We start from the raw sequence: 22346 nt of genomic DNA, 5'->3' as shown, positions 1-22346 counted from the left end.
CAAGTAGTCTCTGTAATAGTCTTATTGTACTGTCTATGATAATGTAAATAATAAAACACCACTGTGGTTTTTTACCATTTTTATATTTGGGGCTGTAATTCCAAAATGCCTTCTTGAAATGCTCAAAACAACAAGAGCTTGCCAAGTTTTTGCTTTCAAGCAACTTAAATGTGAAAGTTGTTTCTCAATGCTGTGGAAAAAAAATGTGATGCATTAATTGAATCTTAAAGGATGACGACACTAGTTGACTTCAATGTTCATTATCACTTGATGGTGAAAATATTTTTGCTGGAATTAAAGACAGAATTTCTCATCTGAACATATCACCATTTGTTCATGGAATATCAAAATCATGATGTAACAAGACTCAAAATTTACGTCGCCATCTTGACCATTTAGCTACAAACATGCTGGCTAACCACAAGCAAGTTGACTGAGATTTTTAGAATTTTTAATGGTATGACTGTATAATAGGACTAAGAACCCAGAAAGCCTAAGTGAGTTGCTGAAGCGGTTAGTTCTAGAGCACAATGTAGCTACTTATTGTGTACGATATGACACAAGGAAACACTAGGGGAGAATTTTGCTATGTTGCAGATATAGCTTTTTTGTCATGGATATTGGCTATCTCTATCTTAAAGATGCACTCTTACTCCCAAATAAGATTTACCACAATTAATAATATTGATTTAATATTTCAAAAAGGATGACTTAATATCGAAAACAATGGTCCTAATGAAGGATACCGAGTTTAATTCGAAAGAAATGAGCATAAAACATGGCATTTCCAACGTATGGGACTATGGTAGACCACAATAAATATTTTAGCATTCACCAATCATTTAATATTTTTGCGCTTTCTGCTATTTAATACACGGTAACAATCTTGTTATAGGAAACTAATATTTTCCATATACTTATATTTTCCATATATGCATTATCTAGTAAGTAGTTATAGGTTCATCAGTCAAAATTTATGTTTGTTATACATGCGTATGTATTGATTTTGAATAAGAGAGTCACTTAAAGTGAACTTGAAACTGCCTGTAAGTTCTTGAGGTGTGGTTCAACCTTGATCCTTCTCCATTAACTAGTCTCTGGGGTCCTACCAAACAGCACTATGTGCTCCTCATTTTCACCAGGCCCCATGTCTGACCTTGACTTTTCTCATATACCAGTTGGTTGTAAGTGGCACTCCACTAGTCTATGCTAGTACCAAGTTATTTACACTTCCCTATTTGAAGTTACAGTTGTGACAAGCTTATCAAATATACATCTTCAATTATTATCTCCTGATCACACAACTATTGGCAACTTGAATTACACTACAGCTGCCTTTCTTGAATCGAAGCAAGGATTAGTTTATACCAATTTATTTTAGCTTCATTGAAAATAGCTGATGGCATGTATGAATCATTTTCGAGTCTGTTTCCTTGGTAAAAACCAGTAGTGTTTAATCGAGTCCAAGAAAATATCTGGTGGAGCTTGAATCCACCACTAGACCACTTTCACCCTGATGGAGCTTGAATCCACCTGTTTGGCATGAGGCAGACACCTATACCACTAGACCACTCTCACCCTGGTGGGGCTTGAATCTACCTGTTAGGCATGAGGCAGATACCTATACCACTAGACCACTCTCACCCTGGTGGGGCTTGAATCCACCTGTTTGGCGTGAGGCAGACACCTATACCACTAGACCACTCTCACCCTGGTGGGGCTTGAATCTACCTGTTAGGCATGAGGCAGACACCTATACCACTAGACCACTCTCACCCTGGTGGGGCTTGAATCCACCTGTTTGGCGTGAGGCAGACACCTGTAACGCAAGACCACTCTCACCCTTAAGGATAAAAACAAGGACATGAAAGCAATCAATTTATTGCTATAAAAAGCATAGATAGAGCACTTTTCTATAGTTCAGTGTATATTATGACTATAAAGAGATAAAAATAACATTCTAAAAAGCAGTTAACAAAATAATATAAAGTCCATTTCAACAAATCAAAAAACCAATTGCTATAACAAGATTATGGCATCTCATAGAAACTTCTGTTCCTAAATATTAAACAAAACACGCTTTTTCAATATCAATAGTAATTTTAAAGTGGTTTACATGAACAAGATTATGACCTTAAATTAAGTACAGGAATAAGAACTAAGAATAAGTTTTACAGGGTCTTTGAATTGTATTTTTTAAACGATACTGAGCATACCAGATGCCAATGAAACAAAGTGCTTGAGCAAAGAAAAATTATGAAAAATAAAAGTAAATGAACATATTACGATAATCATTAAGCAGATTTCTTTCCAGACAGCTAAAACAATATGTAAGTAAAATAGAAGCGATTATATTTCTAAATGATGATATGAGCCGCGTCGCGCGATTTTGGGCCTTCGGACATATTTTTGCTATTGCAATGTTTTAAGGTATTTGAATGCCATGTAATTTCAGAAAGATATTCTGAAAATTTCATGTTGATATCACTTAAATTGCCGTGTTTACAAGTGAGATCATGTATTGCGCATTTTGAATACTAAATTTGACGTCATTCAAATGACGTCGTAATAAAAGTGCATTATTCAAATGACGTGCAAAATTATTGTATCAATATTACAACTAGCTTATAATTTAAATTATTTTCTTATCACAGAATCTTTAAGGAACATAAATAAAAATAATGAATCATTTTTGTATTTTTAATACATTTGGCCGTTTTAAACACAGACTATCAATCCAGTCAAAATATGTCTGGACGAAATCCATGGCTATGGAAACATGAGTAAACCAATGGTCATAAATTATCGAGAAAATGATGCACCAATGACAAACCTTCAAAAAGAAAGAAGTCAGGAAGAAATTGATTTACATAGAAAAAATCATTATGTTTGGCACTTTTTATTAATGATTATTTCATTAGAAATAATTATGTCCGAAGGCCAAAAATCGCGCGACACGGCTCATATGTTTTGCCATGTTCCTATAACGCACATAAATCTTACAGTAGGTACCTCAAGTAAATATTCTAGTGCCTTTTTATTTTATGCGTTTTTAAGCAAAACATTACACAGTATTATTAACTCGTGCTGGAATAATGCCCACGACTGAAATGTGGAGTTTTTTATTTTTAGTAACCTACAAAGTACTGTCACAGAAGTGACCTTGTGATCTTAAGAATGTTAACACTGATGAATGGTAAAGCAAAATTTGATCTAAAACACACACAGACATGTCTTCATATTGCACTAATTTGGAAGGACAAACAATACCACAAGAGTTCATAACAGATATTTTGATCAAACCTGTAATAGAAGGTGTATTAAGAGTTGACTTTTTTTCAAAAATCATTCAACAATGTGACATATAAATTATTAATACCAAAAATAAAATCTAGCTTTGTTTAACGTGCACTAGCAAAAGACATTTTATTGAAACACAATACCGAAAATATTAAAATGATCGGCAAGAAAAAATATTTCAAGAAGTTCAAGATAATGCACTTAATTTGAAAAATATAAATTTATTACTTTTTTTTATATTCATTTTCTTACTACATGAACAGACAACTACCTAACCATACAAGAAATATATACATCTAAATAAGCTTAAATTCATCAAAATTATGCCTTCTTTAAAAGAGCAAGATCTTTGATATAAAACATGTTGGTTACTAAGACAACCATTTTGTAATTTTACTAACAACCATTCAGTGGCCTTGAAGAATGTTCAACTGATTAAGTTATGTAATAAAAAGAAAACTAATGAAATATAGAACATTTACAAGCTTACATACTTTTACCTTATATTTCAAATGGTGATACAAGTGGTAAAACTTATAAACACAAGAATACACACCTAGCACCCTACAACAAGAAGCAAAGCGAATATACTAGTACTGTCACTACACAAGTACATGTACATAATTATCAAGCAATTGTTAGTTTAATTCCAATGAGTTTAACATGTGTAAAATTGTCATTAAAACGTCCTAGCTAGATCTATATTCCAGAAATAGTTAATTCAGACATTGTACTCGAGCAGTGTAGCGTAACTTGTGGGATCCCCGCCATAATTTGCATTCAGCGTGGCCTTCGCCCCGCGGCCGTACAAATGACCCATTTTCACGCGACCCTCCCACATGCCTGTCTGTGGCGACTGCAGGTGCGTCCACTCATCGCCAGCAACAACTGCAACAGCGGAGGCCTTCGGAACAAACATGCAGAAAACCACCTCGTCCCCACATCCCTGGTGAAGTGAGATGGGTGACTCCATGCAGCAGCCCTCCTTCCACTGTGCATACTGCTTTGGGAAGGGGACAACCTGCTGCGTCATCTTCTTACAGTTGATCAGGTAGTTGTACACACCCGGCAGCTGTTGGCTCGTATCGGAGACAGGGATGGAGTAGAGCTGCAACTTGTAGAAGCCCTCGTTGGGCAGTACGACTCGGAAGCTCACCACACTGCCCTGTGACTGGGTCTGTGTGAACACGTAGTCTGGATAATCCTTATCAGTCTCTGCATCGATGAGGTTTGCTGTAACTCTCATTTCCTGGGCAGTGGCAAACTGAATTTCGACAAAGTTCTTCTCCAAATGAATGACAGGGTCATGGTGACTTAAGGTGTTCAGGCCGAATTCGTTAAACTTTGGCTGTGCCCCAAGGTAGCCCCCTGGAAGCTTTGGCAAGGGTACAGCTTTTACATCCTCGTTACATTCAATAAGATACTGAGCCACATGGAAAAGAGTGGTGCCCTCAGTGGATGGATCGTTTGCGTAAATCTCCAGTCCGTACTCTCCCCTGCCTGGTGCTGTGATGTTGAAATACGCTGTGTTGCCAACAATCCTGTTCATGCAGTAGCCCTCTAGCTCGGAGTCTGAGCTGTGGTTATTTTTAAGTTTGGCCATAAACTGCATGGTCTTAGGGATGCGGAACTGGAGCTCAGCCTTGCCGTCTCTGGTGAGAACAGTAGCAGTCTGCTGGTAAGTGGCAAGTCCATACCTGAAATACATAAACCAGTATACCTTTGAAGAATTTTAGAAACATAAATATTTGCAAACATTTGTTCCTCCTTTTTTTTAAAGAATTATCAAGAAAGATTAAACTTAATTTGTGAATAGATATTACCTTATCCTTAAGTTATATCACCATAACTGCAGCTAGTCATCGCAAAGTTTCATGAACATGAGTCGGAAGTGTTTGTATATCATACATCATACTTTTTCAATTAATCAGTTAAATTCATCATAACTGTATACTGCACTCAACCTTTATATATATCACTTTCCCAATATTTTACCTGAAGAATGCTGCACCCGGCCCCCAGTTGAGGTAGGCACATGGAGGCAATGGCTCGGGCTCGGGCTTGTTTACCTCCTCTTGTTCAATCTTGTACTCGCATACCTGGGGACAAGAAAGTGCTTTTGTGAAATATTTGCTCCTAAAAAGTTATCATAAATATGCCTGATAATGCAATTAATTACTTTCTTTTAACCAGCAACCTTTTTTCAAAAGTAACAGTTACTAATTTAAAATATTACCAATTGTCAACAGTAACTTATTCATGCTTCAATATAATGTTAAAAGAAATGTTTAAATTCTAATGTACACATAAAATCACATATTTTTTTTATTTAATTATGTTTCAATTTTAAAATCTAACATCTTTATTCATGTCAAAATCATCTGCACTGGATTTTTATTTAAATTGAAAAATAAACTACCGTACTCCATTTATGACGATCACTCTACAATCCTTGCTATTTTCCCACGGTATTCAACTTCAAATGAAAGGGCTCGTTACCTGTGCGTAAACATTGTCCTTGTTTTCCGGTGTATCCTCCTTGGCGTAGATGTAGAGAATGTACGCCCCCTTCTGTGGGAGGCGTAGTCTGAATGAAGCAACACCACCTACGCTCTCCTGCATACCGTAGCGGTTCAGCTTCACGCCCTTATACTCCTCATCTCCATTCTCAAACTGGAAATAAAAGTAATTATTTTTTCATTAAGATAATTCAAATTAATTTCCAAGAAACTGTTCTTACTTCTTTAAAGCTATAAGATGCCGTTTCTAAAGTATTCAGATACATTTGCTTGTAATCGTTATCCACAAGATGTTATTCTCGCCGGAAACGAGTGAAATTTGAAATCACCTGACGAGATCTCGTGATAGTTCTTTCTCTATGGCAATTGTGTAGCAACAGCTAGAATTCATAATAGTTTGTACAATTTTTCTTTTCAGATAATACATATTTTTCATATGATCACAGCAGATGAGCCTCATTACTTTTAAAAACTAAACTAAAAATACCTGCACTTGCAGAACAGTTGGAAAATGAGGATGTCACAACACATGGATAAAACGGCAAAGATTTTGACCAGCCAAATAATAAATGCAATATTGATTTAAGTAGATCACCTCTCTTCTGCACTGATGATTGTGTAGTCTATGCAATATGTTGTGTTTAAATACTTGTTCAGAAATATAATATGTTCAGAAGTACCCAGTACCAGTAGCCTGAGCACAAACTTGTGAGATGGGCACAAGTGTTTGCCTGAAATTCTAACTATTCTTAGATATAGTCTGAGAGCTGGCACCCATAAACTGGAGGCTAAGACCACTAGTTACCTGTATGGTGAAGTTAATGCCAACTATAAGATGATCCATCAAATTCAGCCTATTCTAAAATATATAGTATCAGTTTTCACTGATCTTCTGTTCCATGTGAGCCATTACCTGTATGCTGAAGTTGAATGCCACTACCAGCCTATGTGCTGGGTACCGGAGACGAATACTGATCTCCCCACGTCCATACACGACTGCCGTCCTGTGGCTCACAAACTCAAGCCCGTACTTGAAGAACTGGGGTTTCATGTGCGGCATGTTCTCAAACTCTTCCAGGGACACCTGCGAAACATTCATGCATTGTGAAAAACACTTTCAAGAGGATTTACACATGTAAAGTAAGAATTGTTAAATGGTAAAGAGTGATCTGATTGTCATATATGTGACTTGAAAATTATGCAATAGTGTAGGAGTATCTAAGACTTAAAGATCAACGTGCCATGTGTTTAAACATTTTAAATTTATAACAATTGTGAAACAAGTTATTACAACAATATATTAATCCCTCTCATTCAAACGATATTATGCGAGATGTGGTTTTGTGTTGTGGGGGAAACAACTTGAGCACAATACACTTTACTATGAAATATGATCTATCATTATTTGTTATCAATACTATATATTGTACGATAATACCAACAACTACTTAAATTACAGAAGTGTATAAGTAAAAACCTACAGTTCTCTCAAGGAGCTGCCACTTGGGGTCGTCGGGGAAGTGAGTAAAGATGAGTTGTGCAGGCTCAGTGAGGAAGAAGTACTCATCCAACTGGTAATGGAACTCTTCTGTTGACGCTTGCTTCCCAATGATACGTCGCGCGGCCCAGTGGGCATCAACAACACACCAGGTGCCGTAGATGTATACGGCATTCCAGGAGTGCTGGTTTGTGCCAGGCTGGAACTTCTGGCCAGGACGGTAGTCCGCACCCTTCGCGTAGCCACTGATGATCTTTGAGTGCAGACCAGCATAGCTTTAAGTGGAAATTAGAAAATAAAATTTATTGCTTTGTATAAAAATTAAATAGGAATAAAGCATTCATCTATACTAGATAAAAAAATGGTACCCAAAACAAAGAATAAAAATTTTTGGTTACAGTTTATACAACAAGTGAACCATTTATAATAATGAAACCTATTGTACGGCCGGTTTTAAGACCAATAAGCACCTCCTCCAGGCTTCCAGGCTCAAGGTTGTGAAACATTGTGAAAAATGCTGAGGTATCCACTTACTTGCACATTGTATCAAACACCATGGCATAGGTTGTGCGGCCAGTTTTAAGACCCATCAGCACCTCCTCTGGGCTGCCAGCCTGCACATTGTCAAACGACATCTCCTTCAGGTTCTTGGTAGCCAGCCAACGGAATATTACTCTGAAATACAGAAAGGAATATACTGTCTATTGAAAGATTACCAGGTATGGGGATGAGGGCAATAAGTCATGTTTTGAATAATTCCATTTGGCTTCATATTTATTTTGGGTAGAAACAAGTACTGCTGTCCATTTTTGGAGACTATGTTCAAAATGTTGTAGTGGGAATCAAACTCACTACCTTTAAAGTGAGAGATGGACACGTATACTATTATATACCATTTGACTAACTCATCTTGAAAGTTCAAACCATGTTAACACCATATAATTTTTCTTTTGTGGCCACCATTACGTTTGCATTGTGTAGAAACAAGCATTATTTGACCGCTGTATAGAACAGGTATTTTTTCATAAAACTAGTCGTTGAAGGGTTTGTAGAAGCAACATCTTTATTGAAACCTTGAATCTAACACAGCCTTGAGATATTCTTTTTTCAATTTTATGATTTCTTAACAATTCAAATCGATCTAACATCTTAACATTTTACAACTTTCTGCTAAATGTTTACACATTTTAGATTTTGAATTTGAACCAAGTTTATGACTTTCTCAAATATTGACTCCACCACAAAAGTGACTGATAATGGGGCTATTTACAGGTCGCCCATCCAGTAACAAACACATAAATAACATACTCCAAATAGGGGTGGTATTTAATTGACTAAGCCATCTAATATCATGAAAATTTCGACCTTTCCCACCTTGAAACATGAGTGCTTCAATGCATTTTAACAGAGAGTGAAAATAATACTTCCAATGTCAAACAAGGGCAATATCCTGCATATCAATTAACTCAACAATGTATCGGGCATCCCTGTGGTAGGTAAACCTTGTGCATACATAAATTATGCTAAAGTCTCGTGCATTTAAACTATGGAACAGTTAATTCCCCTTAACATCTGAGAGGTATCATATTGGCAACTGGACTGTCAATATAGCCCTAATAATATCTCAAATTTCAATTGTATGACCTGAACATGCTACAGAAAATAATCCATTTCCTTCCCTCTCATCAAAAATGCAGTTGAATTTACATAAAGTAACTAATTTGCTATCTACTTAAGTCAAGTTATGGACCTTCATTGTCATTGGTAACCCGTGGAAACATGTGAACCAAGGTTCATGTTTTTACACCACGACCATCATCAAGTCTATGACAAACTAAAAATGAGTCCTTTATCCTTTAGTCATAAAATACTAGCTGTATATGTTTCATGCATTTTTATACATGTATTTTTATAATTAGTAGACTATAACCCTGATTAGGTTAGACTGGTTACCTGCATTTTTCGATCTCGTTGGTGATGTTCTTGGAGAAGATGAGATCCCAGACCAGCTCTCTCACATTGCTGTGGTCGCTCTTTGACACCTGAAACACACAATCATGTAAATAAATATTTGGAACTAAAACTTCAATGGCCAGTAACCAGCAACATTGATCTATTGAATAATCTATACAATTGAAAAAAACATAACACAGCTTGCCATTGAGACCTTTTACAAAAAATTGAAATAAATAGACTGAAAGAAAATGTTAATAAATAAAGGCTGAGCATAGAACTGCTTTTTTTAATGAAGCAAACACCCACTAAATACACAAAAATTGCTTGAATATGTTATACAGTAGATCACGGTGTATAGGACGCTATCATAGATAGGACGCAGGCAAAAATATATGCAAAAAATTGGGATAAAAACTTGGTAACACTTATACCATAGATAGAACACAGTAAAAAAAAATCAAAATTGGCAGCCAACATTTTTGTTGACAAATTTTAGTATTGTAAAAATGGCAAAGGTTCTTAAAATAGTACCATATAAGTAAAATGATTTAATACATTGAAATAACAACAGCACAAGTGGTATAAAGCACTTAATTAGTTACACAACTATTTCATTCTGCAAACCCGAAGTCGTGTGGGACGAACACTTATCGCAACAGTGTTTACTTATTGGTATAAGTACCGCGTAGGTAAGGCAGAGAGTTTTTCACACCTTTACACATTGACAGTGCACAATGCTGCCACCTTACAGTATGCATGTAAATCACCATCCTTCCATTTATTTCGCTATACATTTTTGGCCAGAAAATGGTGCTTCCTAATACACAGTGATTTACGGTACATGGGTGTTGCATCACACAATGTTTTTACCTAAAGTCAAAAACATTGAGTTAGAATCTCACTTAGAATAAATTGAACTTTATTAATATGTCAATAACTCTCTGGGCTTAAAGATTCTGTAGTGCAACTCATATTTTGCCAGCTTTACATCACCCCAGATTAACTTATACGCGGTAAAAAAAAACTAGCAACACCTAGGTATGGCAGGGCCTGGTGTTTGTCGCATTTCATCTTTCTTACACTCAAAAGTAACATATAACACCTTGATGAATGTGAGGTGCAGGTTATTTACTCATCAACGGCAAAATATTTTGTTTACATGTATGATTCAGGAATAATACAGGTGTATTTTCCGAAAAGTTTATGCCAAATGGAGACACTGTATCTACACTAACCTGGATGGCGTGGTCGTCCACAGTGTGAAGCACCTGCCTGTCAATATTCTCCAGGGACGGCTTCTGGTGCGATGTGGCTGCCTGCGGGGTAGGAGGTGGACCGGCATCTTTCTCTGTCTTTACGGGGATCAACTTGAAAGTCGGTGGCGGCGCTGGTGGTTCCTGGCCGACATTTCTACAAGCAGACAATTGGTATGTAAAAATCAATGGGCAGTCCTTGCTGATCTGTGTAAGTGTACAATAATAACATTTAGTCTTGGGCAGAACCTATAATAATTCAACAAAATGAATTACATTGGTTGCAAGTATCCAGGGAGGAATATTAGCTAGTCTGAACATACATATCAACATTTGATATAACACCTTTGTGCCTTATGACTGTGATCATCATAGTGAAGTTCGTGTTATTTGAAAACTGCCATACGTCCTCATTTTATATTAGTGCTATTTCACTTCTATGATACTACTCTGCAATCTAAGCAAGTTCTTTAACATAACAATTGTGAATTTTTAAAAGACAAATGACAATCAAAATTATAAGAACAAGACGTCCGAAACATCATTTCTTTATACAAACATTATATCAACGCAACTGTTAAATATTATTCAATGACATTGTTTTTGTTATTCAACTCTATTGTTTGCTATTCAACTAGTTTAAGTGTAAAGCCACTAACCTTTTCTCCACCTGTATGGGCGCAGAGCTGACGGGGATATTGGACACTTTGCCCTTCTGTGGCTGGGGAACATCCGTCGTGCCCTTACCTGGGCGGTATGACACCTGGCCCTGAGCCTGGGTTCCTGGAGCCACACTGGCATACACACCCTGCTGGGGGGCAGCCCCATAGAGATACTGCTGCTGCAAAAGCTCTGGTGGGGGCGGAGGGAACTCTTCATCGACCTCTCCGTCCCTGCCCTGCCCACCGATGTAAGTGCTAGCAAGGCCTGCAGTCACCTATAATAGACAAAAAGAACGGAAACATTACTTAAATGGTACAAAAAAACAACACTCTGAACTTAATAAAGCTAACAACATTAGGCTATCTAGGCTTACAATGCAACAGACAAGGGGAGATTATGTGCATGATATGGTTTCTTCTGAGATACATCATTGTATTTCTTATTTGTTAAGTGCTTTGTGCTGTTTTGCAATCATTGCCTGGCTTTCTTCAATCAATGAGATTGTACATTTATACTGTAAAAAATATTGGTATCTTGTTTAAAAACATCACTTTAACATATCGTTCAGATTTTTTTAAGCATAACATAAAATGTTCTACTGGCATCCTGCAGATATTTCTGTTCCAACAATGTTTTAATTCTATTACCACTGGGGCCTTATCCATAAAGCAACTTTCTTAGTGCAAAACTGACTTTTTCTTGAATATGTCTCAATATTACATAAATATTAAAATATCTTCAATTCTGTATCCTCTTTCAAAAAAGTATGCGTCAAAATACTTAGCTTTGTAAGTATGTGCCTAGATGCCCTTCTTACACACAATTATGATATAAATGACAATCAATTGTGATAGTGCCACTTTGAACATCAATGGATACTTAAATATTTAAAAACAAAAACACAGAATTTGAGATCTCACTGGACCTATTTATCAAAATATTGTTAAAGTTAACAATGTTGCTGATGTCATTGTTGTTAACTTTGAAATCTCTGAAAGATTAATGGATACACTTGTGATCTGCTGTAATTGTTAACTGTATCAAAGTTCTGATCAATCAGCCCATCATCAACTGTGAAAATAAATGTACAAAGAATAAGACTCGATTTTCAACTGTGTACAGTTAACAGCAAGACACCATAACAGGATTAGGTAATTATGAAATCTCACATTTCAGACATCACTGATCATCAATAGATGCAGTTTACAACATCAATGAACGTAATCACTCTCAAATGAAGTCATTCATGTTAAAGAAAACCTTTTCTTTAAACACTCAAAAGGAAGATACATTGCTTTAGCATTTAATACAAGTTTTATCGAGAATCTTTGAAATCCTATCACCGATATTTTAATGATAATAACAAGTACTGTGCAGAATAAGGAATAAGTTTTTTTGAGTTCTCAGCTGATGGCAATCTATGTGAAATATTACAGTACTGCAACTTTTAACAATAAACATTGTTCAGAAAAATTCAGAAGATCACACTGAACTTGCCATACACTTCAAAGCCATCAATCAAGACAGCTAAAAGCCATAATGAACCAAAAGGTTTGTTTCCTGGGTGGAAACAGAACTGGTATCCACTTAGCACGGCCTCTAAACGCCAGCTCCACCACTTTACGGTGGTGCAAAGAAAAAGAGCTGTAGACACTTCCGTGGTGGAGCTGTGCCCTATGTTTACATGAACAAACGTGAGTATAATTTATATTTTATTTGATAATTTCATTTAAAGGACATATTTCGAAAATCGGAGAATGTGGTACCGTGTAAGAACACTTTTACTGTAGGCTGGTTACTATTTCGTTTCAATATTGTGCAAACTGTGGTGCCAGGAGCTTTTCTCCCGAATCGGACTTGGCGCCATCAGCGCCACCACTTTTATAAATATGTGCATTTTTTTCTTTTTAAGAAGTGCTTATCGGTTTTGTTGTGTTCCGGCATAGGTACTTTACATAACAGTTATGTTTACATGCGTGAGAATGTTCTTACGGGGTTTGTAAGCACCGAAATGTACTTGCTATGCAATCTGATCTCAAAATATGCACACGTCCAATTCGGGAGAAAAGCTCCTGGCACCACAGTTTGCACAATATTGAAACAAAATAGTAACCAGCCTACAGTAGAAGTGTTCTTACACGGTACCACATTCTCCGGTTTTTGAAATATGTCCGTTAAATGAAATTATCAAATAAAATTAATAAATCATACTCACGTTTGTTCATGTAAACATAGGGCAAAGCTCCACCACGGAAGTGTCGACAGCTCTTTCTTTGCACCACCGTAAAGTGGTGGAGCTGGCGTTTAGAGGCCGTGTTTAGCGAGAAAGTGGTCCTGTGAAATGTGTGAACACAAGCTTCTGGCAAGAGGTGAGAGGTGAGCACTTAAAATGAACCTATGTCAAATCCATCCTCATGATAGGTAGTAGCTAAACAGAATTCTATGTGATAAAGAAATTCCTAATATAGCAACACAAAACCCACCTCAGCCTCTGCACTGAGAGAGCTCCCTGGCAGAGTTACCTCCACCTTTGCTGAGCCTGCGACCCCTGACATACGGCTTGATGGGTAATGCTCCAGTTAATATTACACAATATCCAGACTTGTGCTATAAATCTATAGCTCTAAGTCTGTGCACTTTTGTAACGCAAGTCAAATATTATCTACACTTTAATATAGGTACAGTGTTATATTAAAATTTGTCACCAATTTAAACATCACTGTTAAAATGTCACAAAACAGTTACTTATTTTTCACTAATATTCTTCAAACTGATTCAAAATGTCAATCCCATTGATTGTAGTTCTCTTAATTTTGCATTGAAATTCCACAAATATTTCCAAAAACTAATAAAATAGACTGAAGTAAATATCCTTGCAAACAAAAGCAAACACTGAAACGGTACAAATTACTTGATGAAAGGTGGTCTTCTTTACATTTTAAACAAAGGTCAATTCCAGTTTATTGTCCGGTCTCCATATTTATTGCAATATGAACTCTCTCCAAAACCATATAACTATTGAAATATAACGCTTAATAGCTTAATTACTTTAGTTCCGTCTTCTAAATATTTCTTAACATTCAAGGAAGTTATATTCTCATAGATTTAATATACAGTGGCATAAACAAATATTATTTCTTACTGAACCTTATACACCTAGCACTTGTAATTAAGCACTTGTAATTTGACAATGTCTTTAGGAATTTGTTTATTTCAATTTTTATAAAGCTGCAAAAAAGTACTCTGGATTAATTTATTCAAAATTTCAGGGTGACAAATAAGGAATGATCCATGTTCCATACTTAATTTTATATACCCTGCACTTTAGATGTGACAATGTTGGAGAATTCAAATTCCATATTGAAGGTAAGGTCGTGACATAAGACATTGAAGGGCAATGTTCCCACTAGCCCAGCAATGTTTGCATTAAGAGGGTGGGTTGAAAATCCAACAGATAGAGCTAATTCTTCATAAAATTAATAATATTGAGATTGAAGAGGAGCTGAACGTTATGCCCTGTGTTATCTATCTTACAAGTTATTGAAAATATTTACTAAATATAAATGCCACTCTCCAGAGGCCAAGCTTATTTATTTGAAAACTTCATATTGCTTATGAATGGGTTGCTTTATTGTCTATGTTAAATGACAACATATTAAAGATGTTAAAAATACATCTTAAAACACAATTTTTGTGGTATCTGGCACAAGAAACAACCAAGAAACACTTAACTATTACTGATTAAATGGAAATTTGGTGGTTATTTTCAGTTATTAAATGAACACTTGGGAGTTTGGAGGTCAAAAAGACATCCTCAAACCATATTTCTTGTGGTATCTGGCACAAGAAACAACACAAGAAACACAGCACACTACAATTTATGCAGCAACACTAGAACTAAACAAATTTACAGAGTTCAAAGACACTTCAATGAAGTATCAGAGGTGCTCCAGCAAGTTGTTTCATGTTTAATGAGTGTACAACCTTTCAAGTCAACCAATTTCATTTTCAAAGATAAAGCATTCAGCTCCAATTAAGCGTTTGCAAGAAAGAAAACCTGTTATAATGTTCAGAGACTGAGCTAGAAATTTAGATGTTCAGAGACTGAGCTGGAAATCTAGATGTTCAGAGACTGAGCTGGAAATCTAGATGTTCAAAGACAGAGCTGGAAATTAAGATGGACAGAGACTGAGCTGGAAATCTAAATGTTCAGAGACAGAGCTGGAAATATAGATGGACAGAGACTGAGGTAAAAATTTAGATGTTCAGAGACAGAGCTGGAAATATAGATGGACTGAGACTGAGCTAGAAATTTAGATGTTCAGAGACTGAGCTGGAAATTTAGATGTTCAGAGACAGAGCTGGAAATTTAGATGTTCAGAGACTGAGTTGGAAATTTAGATGTTCAGAGACTGAGTTGGAAATTTAGATGTTCAGAGACTGAGCTGGAAATTTAGATGTTCAGAGACTGAGTTGGAAATTTAAATGTTCAGAGACTGAGAGCTGGAAATTTTCAGAGTCTGAGCTGGAAATTTCGATGCAGTGCATTAGCCTATTTCATAAAACCTTCACTTACAAACCCTTCATTATCTATGATTTTTTAAATCTAGTTGACTGTTTATTGCAGATTATTCAATTTTTTTTCGAAGTTTAAGAAAAATATAGTTAGGCTATAATAATAATAATGAAAAAAAAGAGAGCGTTTTTTGTTAATTCATTTGCTTTATTTTTTTCTGTTCATGTTCCCTGCATTGAGGAACTTTGTAATAATATGGAAAAAAGTTGATGTTATAAGTTATTTAGCAATGTAGGCAGACACAAATATGTGCACACCCACACCAAGGGCTAGTAGCCAGAGATATGTGATTCTACTATTATGCACAGATCATTAACAAAGTGATCTTTAAAAATCTTTATCCGTTTCCAGTCTTAGTCATGGCCAATATAAAAAAAAATCGCACTTTGCAAACATCGACACCAACAAAGACAATACCTTGATTATTCGATATTTGAATAACAATTAAGTTTAAAACCAAAATGCATCTCAGAATGGTGAGGAATAGTATGTATTTCTTCATCTCTCAGCTGATGAGTCACCTGCCGAAATTTCAACCAGATGGCTGCATTTTTATAATAGCGGCCTGCATCATATTTCCTATGTCGGTGAATCATCAACTACATGTTATGAGTGTCAGAAGATATAAAAATATTTATAAAATGTGTAGTAAAAAATGTTTTCATGACACTTGTTTAATACAGCCATATGAAAACATAACAAACAAAATTAATGTTCTAGAAAGGTTATGCAAAGTATAAATATCATATTATACAAAATAACAACACAAATTTGATTACATTTCATTTAACAGGATAAAAAAGTCCGCATTATATAGCATTATTATATAGCGAAAGAATGCTTTTTTAAAAAGTAAATCTCCTGTGAATTTGTAAATATTTTATGCATGCGACCTTTGTGCACCCACCTTGGTGACCCTAGTATGTGGGTCATAGGTTATTTCCACACTTCTCGTACCACTAGTCCTTCTCTCCATCACAAAGAGTATTCAAGAAACGTTGTATGACAAGAGAAACGGTAACATAGCTATCTACATTGTAATATTCATTACGTCTTGCAAATTATTTCCTGAACAGACACCGACATCCCAGCTATGTAAACAGGATTGTTAGTTGTTTACTTTTGTACAGTCTTCCACATAATAACAGTATTTTCCTCCATACAGTTTATGCTTAGTGCATTTCTGTAAGGTGATACCTAATTTTCAGCCAAAAATAATTAAATCTTCCACAAGGTTACTTGGTGTCAGCAAGTGTGACTCTAAAGGGTGAATTTCGGACAGTCATACAGTACAGAGTGGCTGAAGTAATACACAATTAGTTTATCACCGAACAGCAGAGTTGGAAAATAATTAAAAATAAACAATGTTGTTTAATAAACAATGTTGTTTCTTTCATAAACTTCAAGTATCAAATACAACCTTTAATCAACAACAACATGCTAGCTAGTGGAACGACTGTGACACATACTACAGTTGTTTTTTCTTCTCCGAAAAGTCAAATGTTTTTTTTTCTTTGCAAAAACATCACCAAAAAATCCCCTCACTGATTTTTTACAGCTCAAATCCAGTATTTACTCCATAGCACAGAGATAAGCCCTATTATTCACCACAAAGAGCACAAAATAATACGAAATGCAGCAACATATAACAAGTGCAGCATCTGCAACTCAAGGCTTTGTATTTACCACTCTTTTGATATAACAACTTCTGCTCTACTACATTGAACTATAAAAACAATCAGTTTCACTATATATGAAAAAATCAGGCCAAATAAACTGTTGCAGTCTAAATATCATAAAGAAACATAGCCGAGTATTATCTGATTGACCATATTTATTTCAACAAGCAAATAAGGGTGTTCGAACACAACAGGAAACTGACTATTGTATAATGTACATACCTCCAGTGAACACAGTTCATGTTAAAACATGGATTTGATGATAGATACAGACATAATATAAATGTAATTGAAGTCATTTTAATCAATCAAAATTATTATGGAATTAAAACAACTCATTTTCACAGCCTGCCCAAATTGCTGGTACCATGTCTGGTGACTTAGGCGCTATGCCTGCATGGGGACTGGCAATAATATACCAGCCCTGTAAAATTATTAATGATGTGCTTGGAGATGCAGAAACAGGGGTTTCTCATGCAATAGCAACATAAATATTACATAATGTCATCCATCCAACAGTGATAGAAAAGTAATTACAGCTGCAGAATGAAAATATTTCTGTGGTTGGTAGACTTCCACTGGGACCTGACAGTAGCTGCTGAGCAGATCCATCAACTTGAGTGCTTGGAAATAAATATGCTTATCTGCTACAAGGTGGTGTGCAGTACTGAGCAGGCTACTATTTGTTTTTTCCGGCAGGCTACTATTTGTTTTTTCGCCAATAGCTGCTTTACCCAAGTTCTGACCTAGATGTTAGACAAATGACCTAGATTGAAGACCAATTAATAATCATATTTTAATACTGAATAATGTTGATGAATTAAGGAAAAGAAACGTTTTGATTGATTTATAGTTAGTTAAGTCGGCAAGCCGATGAGAGGCACAAATATGATAAAGTTTTAAAATGAATTTTCTGGATACTTGCTTCTAATTGCTTTCCCAATAAAATTTATTTTTGTTCAAACACATGAAATGTAATATTTAAGTGCAAAATATTAAATTATTTTTAAAAGCAAAATATATATTTTTAGTTATTTATTGTCAATAGATACGTATAACCCCCTTGCGAGCCACTCGTTTTCTCTAGTTTTGTGAGGTTTTCTTCTAATGCAACAGTCAATTGTAACCACGCCCCCCCCATGTCCGGTAGTATACCAGGTATAGCCAGGGAAATGGGCCGTGTTTTTACGTTTCAGGTGGCCATGCAGTGCTGGGTGAATGCGATGGTTTTGTCTTCGAGCAAAATATAGTGGGGAATGGGCCTTACCTAGGCCCCCTGGGGTGCGGGGGCATTTGGCGGGGATTTGACCATCAGTTTGTCCCCGCAGGGCGGAGATTTTACCCGGGGCTGGCTGGACCAAAAGTCAAAGTCCCCGCTATTCCCCGGACCAGGGGGGGGCAGTGGTTGTAATTGACTGACCAAACCATGTCAAGAATCTGGTCAATTTTGAAACACAAGTGTCTTCATTTAAGCATAAGAAGTGGAGAAATGAAACTTTCCTTCTGCTGAACCCAGAAGTCCTATAAATTAATTTAGCCGTTGTTGATCCTAGAATAGTATTTTTTACAATCTAGAGAAAACAACACCATAACTTCAATGCCTTTCATCATTGTGGTAAGTCAGGTTATTGCCATTGCCTTGACGTCTGTCACAGACCTAAGTAGTTGTGCAAATATTTTGCTTTAACTATAAAAGGTACTATATCTTGAAATGAGACATGGCACAAACCCTGCCTCAGTAATTTTACACATGTTTAGCAAATAATAATCCCTGCCATATCATTGAGTATGAATTTTGTGACAAAACCTTTTTTCGACCTTAGTCCTTTTTTGATATTCAAAGAAACAATATGCACATGTTAAGTTCATACTGCTTTCTCACAGTACAATCTTCAAGCTCTTGTTGACAAATTGATCGCCGTTGATATTTCTTTGTTAACAACAAATGCAGATCTATGACAATCCCTGTGCAATTTACACACTAAATGAAGCACAATTGAAAAATTATCCTACAAGATCAACAGGTCTGAATTTTTGTGGTATTACTGGGCTTCTAAAATTATAACAAACTCTGCTATGTAAATTTAAGAATTTGAACTAGCCCGGTAAAACAAGAGAGAGCCGTGGCCCAATCCCTTTGCATGCTTGGTTTTATAATGTTGGTTTAAATATTGTGTTGAACATTGCATTGATATTCTCATTGTCAAACGTGTTCTCATGCAATAAAATATTATTAAATAAAAATTAACCAGTGCAGTGCTTGCAGGCCTGTATTTATCATAGCCATGTTTTCTCCCTAGCGTTTGTAATCTTTATATTAAATTTTGTCATGTGATCTGTTTCAAATTAAGTTTTCGTTTATTTTTCCAAATCAATAATGTAAAATGATGAACTTGCACTTGTCTTATTAATTTACATGGCTGCTGTTTGTGATCTTGACAATTTACAGCTACTTAAGATCAGACCCAAACAAATCCTGCAAAGCATTTTGGCACAATACAAGAATCATCTGCTGCAATACATGCAACCTATACACTTAGTTTTGACTGTACAGTAAGAATACAAAGTGTATGAATGATACATTGGGAATGTCAGAAATGCTCCTAGCAAAACCTGAAGCGGAAAACAGTAGCTTCCGTTCATGTAGAAAACCTGTGGGTATTAGTAACAAGTGGTTGCGGATGTATGTCCTTCTGTTATTGACTATCGATCACTCAACATGTTGAATTAGATCTTAAACAAAGTGACATTCCATAACTATGATACAACATATATGATTTACTCTATTAAGTGCTTCTGTTTATAAAGATGATAATAATAGATGTAATTATTATCATTTTAATTTCTGTCAACTTTAATTCCCCCCCCCCCACCACCACCATGCAAAAACATTTAAGACACCATGTCCAATATTAGGACTACTTTTGTCTTCTATTACAGTGAATCTGCAACCTGCATCAGTCAACAGGGTTTTTTTTAACAATTTTCTGGTTCCAGACTGTCAGCTGCAATATTCCCCAGTACAAACTGTACATGGATTCTGGCACATGCAACTGCCGCTGCCATGCAGACTGCCAACAATTTCACCTTGGTTGTGTTGTCTTTCTCCCCAAACCATCAAGTTTATCACAGTAATTTCTATGCATCTTCCGTAAACTTTTGCCTTGTATTGCAAAAAAAGGTTCATGGTATGCCAGTAACAAGAAAACTAAGATTTTTAACTTAGACTGCTAATACAGGGAAGATCTTTACTTTAGTTTTCAATCATGGAGAAATAAAATGTATTATCTCAACTTACTTTAAGCCATGAATACTGTCTAAGAGTCCTTCTATAATTGTGAGTTGTTAGTCTGTTTTGATTTCATTTTTTAACAAATAGAAGTTCTATTAACTTTGTACTGCAACAAAATATCAAACACTCAAAAGATTTTGTGTTTTACACCAGTTCAACAAAAATAACAAGTAGTTTTCAAGGAATAAATAGACAGGAGTTCTAGGGCGACATTTATTATTGTATTTCCCCTTGCAAGTTTCTAAATTTCCAAGATAACCAAAGAGCACAAGCCATCTGTTACAAAGCAAATTATCCGCAAAATGAGTTTGAATGGGGTCTAATGGAATATATATTTCTCGTTACTCCACATAAGTGTTCAGGCTCCTTCCTCTGCCAATTGAAATCGCCAGACAGATTTACATTTAATCACTTAGAAGAGCTCTGACTAAGAAGTCTACAACTGCTAGCTTTCCATTTAGTAACGTAAACAACTGACAAATTTCCATTAAGTCATTTATTTTACGCATGCGGTCAGTATAGTGGCATCTGAAGGGCATTCTGAACGGGTCCCTAAGAAAGATAGCATTTATTTTTGGTCTCCATACACTGAATTGTTCAGAAATCAAAAATAAACACTATTACATAGAGCATAATTTTAAAAAAATGAGTTTCTAAAAAAATGTTATGACATTTAAATAAAAACATCAACAGGACTCCCAACTGATGACCATTTTCCAATAGAGATTGTCTTGAATGAAAAGAAAAACTTGCATATTGTTCAAAGCATTTTGCTCATAAAACCAATAACACATTTCACATTTTTCACTCAGTAATAATAACAACAAGGGGAACAACTCCCACAATTCTCACCTGCTGTGCATCAGGCTGGTATCCCTTATTCTGCTGTGTAGCTTGGGAACCGTCCGGCAGGTTACACTGCCTGCTAGGGGTCTCCTGGTAGAAGGCGTTCGCCTGCTCGCTGGGAGGAGCATAGTGCAGGAAGTACTGGCACACATGGGTGTAGGTGTCTCCATCTTTGTTGGGGTCGTTGCCGTATACCTCGAATCCATACTCGCCCTTGTGGGGCAGGGTCACTGTCACGACGATTCTGTCTCCCTGGTCAGCCTCGACCACACAGCGCTCCAGCTCATCCTCCTGTGAAAACACGCACTGAATAGATGAATTCTAAATCTACACTGTGAAATTAATTAAAAGAAATAAGCTCATAATAAGAGAAATTGGTGTGTTATTTTCCTAAAATGATGGGTGAAAGTACTTCATGTCATTTGATGGGTGAAAGTACTTCATGTCATTTGATGGGTGAAAGTACTTCATGTCATTTGATGGGTGAAAGTACTTCATGTCATTTAATGGGTGAAAGTACTTCATGTCATTTGATGGGTGAAAGTACTTCATGTCATTTGATGGGTGAAAGTACTTCATGTCATTTGATGGGTGAAAGTACTTCATGTCATTTGATGGGTGAAAGTACTTCATGTCATTTGATGGGTGAAAGTACTTCATGTCATTTGATGGGTGAAAGTACTTCATGTCATTGGTTGATAGATATAACTGACTGATGTTTCCCTATCATTGGGAGATATATCATTGGGAGACCTGAAACACTT

General features: G+C 36.0%; 1 protein-coding gene across 2 annotated transcripts in view; it reads right to left on the bottom strand.

The window, feature by feature from the left end:
• Positions 1-1865: 1865 nt before the first annotated feature.
• Positions 1866-22346, bottom strand: part of LOC128211311 (uncharacterized) — a 50851-nt gene continuing 30370 nt past the window's right edge. For both annotated transcript variants that reach the window (XM_052915964.1, XM_052915965.1), the window contains exons 7-16: positions 21589-21873; positions 11186-11463; positions 10509-10683; positions 9271-9359; positions 7852-7992; positions 7301-7592; positions 6733-6903; positions 5800-5973; positions 5296-5399; positions 1866-4997 (exon numbers count right to left, since the gene is read on the bottom strand). In XM_052915964.1, the coding sequence (XP_052771924.1) occupies positions 4022-4997; positions 5296-5399; positions 5800-5973; positions 6733-6903; positions 7301-7592; positions 7852-7992; positions 9271-9359; positions 10509-10683; positions 11186-11463; positions 21589-21873 (2685 nt within the window). In that variant the 3' untranslated portion in view covers positions 1866-4021. The remainder of the gene's footprint in view (positions 4998-5295; positions 5400-5799; positions 5974-6732; positions 6904-7300; positions 7593-7851; positions 7993-9270; positions 9360-10508; positions 10684-11185; positions 11464-21588; positions 21874-22346) is intronic.

The sequence above is a fragment of the Mya arenaria genome, chromosome 12 (assembly GCF_026914265.1).
Source record: "Mya arenaria isolate MELC-2E11 chromosome 12, ASM2691426v1".
Lineage (NCBI taxonomy): Eukaryota > Metazoa > Mollusca > Bivalvia > Myida > Myidae > Mya > Mya arenaria.
The sequence above is the reverse complement of the archived record's forward strand: the minus strand, read 5'-3'. Positions and strand labels throughout refer to the sequence as shown.